Source organism: Myotis davidii, unplaced genomic scaffold, assembly GCF_000327345.1.
Source record: "Myotis davidii unplaced genomic scaffold, ASM32734v1 scaffold368, whole genome shotgun sequence".
Lineage (NCBI taxonomy): Eukaryota > Metazoa > Chordata > Mammalia > Chiroptera > Vespertilionidae > Myotis > Myotis davidii.
In genome coordinates, this window is record NW_006298786.1 from 619,346 (window position 1) to 625,752 (window position 6,407).

General features: G+C 55.2%; 1 protein-coding gene across 3 annotated transcripts in view; it reads left to right on the forward strand.

Annotated features, from left to right (window-relative positions):
* RASGEF1A (RasGEF domain family member 1A) overlaps window positions 1-6,407 on the forward strand; it is a 28,606-nt gene that overhangs the window by 650 nt on the left and 21,549 nt on the right. Inside the window, exon 1 of one of the 3 annotated variants that reach the window (XM_015570963.1) lies at window positions 1,237-1,266. The exons of the other annotated variants lie outside the window; for them this stretch is intronic. Coding sequence (XP_015426449.1) covers window positions 1,249-1,266 — 18 coding nt within the window. The 5' untranslated portion in view covers window positions 1,237-1,248. Of the gene's footprint in view, window positions 1-1,236; window positions 1,267-6,407 lie in introns of those variants that run through there. 3 annotated transcript variants of the gene reach the window in all.

The window sequence follows — 6,407 nt, forward strand, 5'->3', positions numbered from 1 at the left end:
CAGCAGGCCAGGTGCAAGCGGTTTCTGCGCCGCAGGCCTGGGGAAGGGGTTCTGTCATCGGGGAGGGAGTGCGACCCGACCGTCCCCTCCGGAACCACTGGCCCAGAGGGAGCCGCCCCCCACCCCAACACTTCTGCAGGGGCACCTGCTGCCAGGTGGGCGGCGCCCAGGGCTCAGGATGGGATGGCCCGGCTGCCTTCCTGATGGGCTGTGGCTGAGGGCACCAGCAAGCCCGTAGGGACTCCTGTGGGTGAACAGGGCCAGGGGAGGCAGGAGACGGCCGTCCTGGGAGCAGGTGCAAAACAGGATGGCTGCCCCGGGCCTGGCACAGTCAGGGGACTAAAAACCAAGATTCCCCGAGTCCTTCCTTAGACTCCAGGGGCCCGGAACCGTCTGTTAGCCCCGGAGGAGGGGCAGGGAAGGGGCGGCCTGTGATGAAGTGGGCACGTGGGCGAGATGAGAGCATGTGAAACTTCTGCTGCTTATGTAAGGGTGTGTGTGGGAGAGAGGGGAGGCCTGTGTGGGGCAGGATTCGCGGGGGCCCACAAACGCTGGTGGGTTTCAGGAGAGTGGAGCTCCAGGTGCGGGCAGCTTCCTCTCTGCTGGCGGGAGGCCACGGCCCTGCCCTGAGGTTAGTCCTGAGCATGAGTGTTGCCTGCCATGGCTGTTTCCCCAGGCCCTGCCTTGGAGGCGCACCCAGCAGTGTGACAGGTGCTCCCTCTGTTCCAGTCCCCCTTCGCTCGGAGCTGACCTGCAGATGGGGCACCAGAGGAGGGCCGGTGCTGACAATCCTGCCCAGCCTGGCTCACCAGGCGACAATGTGGTGCCCAGGGTCCTGACCGCCAGTGTGGGCAGCTGTTTGCACCTTGGGTAGGTGGACCAGGAAGGCCTCAGCGTGCGCTGCCTGTGCATGGAGACAGGCCAAGGGGAGACCTGCGGTGCGGCCGCGGGAGCAGAGGGGCGGGCAGGAAAAGACCCAGCGGGGCTTTGAGGAGGAAGCCTCCTGAGTGTCCAGGGGTCAGGTTGGAGGCGGGTGTCAGGAGCAGAGCAGGTGAGGACACGGGCCAGCGCAGGTGCAGGGGCTCAGAGGCGCTAGGCAGGGAGGTAGCCATGGAGGAGAGGAGGTGATGGCCAGGCCTCACTGATTGCAGGGGTGCGGTGCTGCAGGTCGAGAGGTGAGAAAGGGTGCAGGTGGAGCAGGGCGGTGGGTGGGAGGCAGTGGACAGACTTGGGGAGCAGGCATCCAGGATGTTCCTGGAGCCCCAGGTAGGGCTTCCGTGTGTGACATGCAGGATGGAGGGTCCTGGAGGTGGCAACAGGGACAAGACTACCCACCCTACAGCCAGGTGGCATCACCCGCAGGAGTCCTGGGTTCGGGAGAGGTCTGGCCTGGAGGGCTAATTTGGAGCCTGAGTTTGCTCCGCCCTGTGGGCCCCCTGCCACTTCCTGGCCACACTGCCCACACCTGTACCTGCTGGCTAAGGACAGCCTGGCCGTGGGCCCGGCCTATCCAAGCACCACGCTCCCATCTTGCTGGGCTTCCTGCAAGGAGACGGGAGGCCCTCCAGTGAGCTTCACCTGGAGAGGCAAGGGGAGCTGAGGGAGCCGCTCCTCGGGTAAGACGTGGCTGCTGTGTGCCTTGGGGGCTGGCGGAGGTGTGGGAGTCAGGGGACAGCCCCACCTGCAGGTCGCATACCCATCAAGCCAGGGCCCACAGTCTTCCAGGGCTGAGCAGCCTGGGAAACCCCTTTGGGGAGAGAACCACACATTGGCTTTGGGATGGGCAGGGTTTGACTTGGGCGCAGGATGGAGCTGTGGTGCCTGTGGAAGCTGCCTGCACCCTCCACACCTCTGGGCTCCTTGGACTTCACCCTTCAGGGCAGCTGCTGGAGAGAGACCAGAGGAGGGCTAGGTCTGTTGGGACTGGGGTGTCGGCCTGGAGACCTGTGATGTTGCCCTGCTTTTCCTTCGCTTAACCCACTGAAAAACTCCTGGTCATCCTCAGAAGCCCATCTAAAAAATCACCTCCTAAAAACAAACATAAATAATCACCTCCTCCAGGCAGCCTTTCCTGCTTTCTCTTTTTAGCATTAGTTCTCCCGCCCTTGTTCCTCCTCAGCACCCAGCAAAGACCCCTAATCCCAAGTTGCTCACACGCACTGTGGTGTTACATTTGTCTCCCCTGGCAGACACAGGTCCCTGGGTTCTATTTCCAAGTGTGAGGCACAGGTCAACAGGGCCCCATGGATGTTTGTTCGCTGAATAAGTGAGGGAAGAAAGGAAAGAACAAGCCTGTCATCAGGAAACAGCGTGTGGCCTGTTTCTGCCTAGTTCTGCCTCCTTGGTTTACACACAGGGAAACTAAGGGGCTCAGGACCCCAGCTTGCCTGAGTTCAGCCAGGAGGTCAGGGATCAGAGCTTGCAGCAGCACCAGGAGCAGGGGAGCCCACATGCATTCTGGGACTGGCTGACCCCAGAGCCTGCTCTCCCTTGGGCACCGGGCTAGGAGCATCATCCTTAAAAGAGGGAGAGCAAGTTCCTAAAGGAGGCTGGACATCTGCAGGGCCCAGCCCAGAGGGCAGAATGGTGCAGTGTCTGGGCCAGGAAGGAGGCTACAGGCCGGGTGGCAGACCTGGGTGACAGAGCAGGCCACTGGGGAGAACGTGTCCCGGGCCAATGGCTGAGAGACCCACGGAGCCAGGGGGACCCAGGGCCAGCAACATGCAGGCACCTGCTCACACATGCCCCTCCCTCACGGCCACTGGAGTGAGCATTACAGTTTCTGCTCCCGGTGGACTCAGTGGGAATGTCTCTGGGGATGGGAACCCCTATACCCAGGGAGACAGGTAGGTAAGCTATTTATTTTTTTAAATGTATGTTAAGTAATTGATAATTGAACTTTCTCATTAGCCGGAACAGATTTTCAGTTTGGATTCCTGGGAAAACCCAATAAATTAATCCCATTACAGCACATAAGATACAGTCTACCTCTCCATTTCTAACGTATTTTTTATTTATTTTTTGTGTTTTCCAAAAGGTGGAGAGCAACATTAAATAATGACAGTTGCCTTGGCTTGCTTTTATTTTAATGAGAGGGCCTCTAATGTTCTACTGTTAAGTCTGAATTTGGCCTTAAATTTCAAGTAAATATTCTTCTTCATGAACAGTATGCTCCATTCATACATTAGTCGCCAAGAGTGTTCACCAAGAACAGATATTCATATGCAGTTTCATCAAAAGCTTTCCTGTGCTCAGCAAAACCATCCCCTTTCTGTCTCCGTGGGCTTGTTAATGTGTTGACGTATTAGCTCTTCTGAGCAAAATCATGCCGCGTTCCTGGCCCGAATCCCAGGGGTCAGGCTCGATTGTGCTTGAATGTGCTCAGGTGCATTCCACTGATTTGATGCTTAGGGTACTCTTCGTCTGTACTTTCCTTTTTTATTGTTATGGATTGGTTTGGGGTGTACTGCTTAGTGGTTAGACAAGCGTATACTTTACATAGTGTTCCCCTCACTATGGCTCCCACCGGCACAGGCACAGCTATCACAGGATTATTGACTATATTTCTTCCTTGGCTTTACTTAGGGCCCATGTAATTTTCTATTAGGTGACATATTTGTCACGTTTATAAATCAGAGTTATGTTAGCGTCATACAATGAATAGGAGAGGTTTTCAACATGAATTGTGTAGTTGAACTAGTTTAAATATAACATAAAATCATTGTACTCTCCAAGGCTTGAAGTAATTCATTTTAGAAACTGTATCAGCTATGGCTTGCTTTTATTTTTCTCTGAGGTTTAGTTGGCTGTCAACTTACTTAATTTGTACTATGGTTATTGGTCTTTTTGCGTTCTAAACATTTTTTAGTGTATTTTGGTTACTTATATTTTCTAGATAATATCCCAGTTCAAACTGCTTTCAGTCTTCTAGTGCAGATCTACATAGTGTATTTTTCTAAGTTTCTTCTCCATATCTTCATTCCCAATAGCTATATTTTTGCATTTTCTCTCCCTCCCAGTTTCCTCCCTCCCTCCCTCCTTCCCTCACTGCCGTTCTCCTTCCTTCCATTTTTTTTGTTGATTAGAATTGCCAGAGGTTGATTTTCTAATTTGTGTTTTCAAAGAAAATCAGTTCTTGAGTGTAATCAGCAAGTTCTATTCTCTTTCTTTCATTAAATCCACTAATTTATCTCTTAGTAATTCCTTCCTCCAGTTTGCTGATGTCTGTTTTGTTGAGAAGTTCTTTTCAACTTTTTGAATCAAGAGCTTAATTCATTTGTTTTCTTTGTTCTTGTTTAAGACATACTGAATTCGATGAATTTTTCTCTGTGTACAGCTTTAGCCACATCCAATTGCATAAGGAGTTTCCTTATAAGATGTGTCTGCAATTGGAGTTCGATTGTTTGGACCCCAAACATGACTTGGGGAAGATTTTGTGAAGTGGGTGAATGCTTTGGGTTCACCGTTCGCTTATTGATGTTCAGGGCGTGTCCATGTCACGCTGCCCTGGACGTTCCTGCCTGGGACTCCACGGGGCCTCACTGGTGCTGTGCTGTGTCAACGCTGCGATGGGCGCTCTGATGCAGGACGTGCCATCCTGTGTGTGGGGCGTGGTGTTTCCTGCATTTGTCTCTTCATGGTTCCACCCTCCCCACCCCCTTGAGAAAATGCACTGCAGTATTTCCATTCCTTCCCCCAGTATCTCCTTGGGTATCTCCCAGTGTCAGGAAGAGTAGAAAGTTCTGGTTGTCCTGGCTCCTGTCTGGCCCATGGGGAGGAGCTCCCTGCTTTGTGCTGGGCACTGGGCCCGTTTCCTGGGCACAGCAGCCCGGTGGCCTCAGGCTGTCCTAGCCTCCAGGGCTGCCCCTCATCTGTGGGCAGCAACGCCCTGCAGGGCGCCAGTAGGGGGGCAGTCCTCTGTGAACGTCACTCATTGGCAGTGAGAAAGCTGGGCTGTTTCAGGAAGGGCCCCTCAGGGGCACTGCATGGCGGCCTCTGGCTCTGGCCAGGCCTCATCCATCTTGAGGATGGAAGCCCCCACTGGCCTTCGCCTGCTGCTCTCCGTCTTTCTCCTGAGTCTGCGCAGCTGGCCCTGGGTTCGGATCAGATCGTGATGGTCACACTCCCCAGGGCTTAGACCCCAGCGGCCCCGCTCCCGAGCTTTTTTTTTTTTTTACAGAGAGGAAGGGAGATAGAGAATTAGAAACATCGATGAGAGAGAGACATCGATCAGCCGCCTCCTGCACATCTCCTACTGGGGATGTGCCCGCAACCCAGGTACATGGCCTTGACCAGAATCGAACACGGGACCCCTCAGTCCGCAGGCCGACGCCCTATCCACTGAGCCAAACTGGTTTCGGCCCGCTTCCGAGCTTTTTAACCGAGGTTGATGGCTTCAGTCCTTTGGGCCTTGTTCTGAGGGCCCTTCCTGAAACAAGAAAAACGGAACTGTGATGTGTGGGGAAGTGCGCTGCCCTGGGGGGTGGGGCTGGAGGGGCTGTGCTGGGGGGACTTCTGGGGGCTGGGCAGGTTCCAGCCGCCTGGCTGTAAGCCTCCAGGGCCAGGGGACACAGGGCATGGAGCAGGGAAGCTGCCTGTGTACAGAGAGTGGCACCGGGGGTGGCACTGGTGGTGGCACAGGGGTGGGAGAGGTTTCTGTTGGAGGGTCAGGACAGGTGTCCTGGTCCTGTTTCTGAGAGACTGTGGCCTCTGGACGAGGCCTTGGCTCGGGGCCCAGTGGGGGGCTGTGTGTTCCCTCCACCACCCCTCGGGTGGCACCAGATGCCCCTGCTCCTGAAGCACAGTGAGGTCCCAGGGACAGGAGGATGAAATTCAAGGGAAGGGAATGGATTTTTGTTTGTTTTTAAGGAAAAGTTTTATTTAAAGTATCAGCCTAATTGGATGTCATTTAAAAATAAAAGAACTGTGTTCTTTCTTTTTGTACCCCAGCACCCCAGGTAGGCTTGGGGGGTGGAGGCCTGCCCCCCACCTGTTCATCCAGAGGGCCCGCCTCCCTGCCCTCCAGGACCCTCAGCTCTGACAGCCCTTCATTGTCTGGCTCGCTCAGGGCTCAGGGCCATGCTGCTTGGGAAGGGGAGCTGCGGAACTGCTCCCTCCTGGAACCTGGGTCCTCCCCTTTCCTGGTGGGAGCACCTGTTTGGCCGGAGCCTAGAAGGGGTCCAAGAGGAGCACTTTCCATTGAGGTGGGATTTGCACCGGCCCTACCTCCGCCTCAGAGGCACCTGGAGGGGCCAGCAGAAGTGACAGGCCTGGCCTAAGGTTTCCTCCGCTTGCACGCGCTCTGGTCCTAGCCTGTGCCCCGCTCAGCCGCCAGGAGCTCCAGTCACCCACCCACGTGCGGAGCGCTGGGGGCTCCCCTGGAGACTGATGGCATTGGCTGGAGAGGG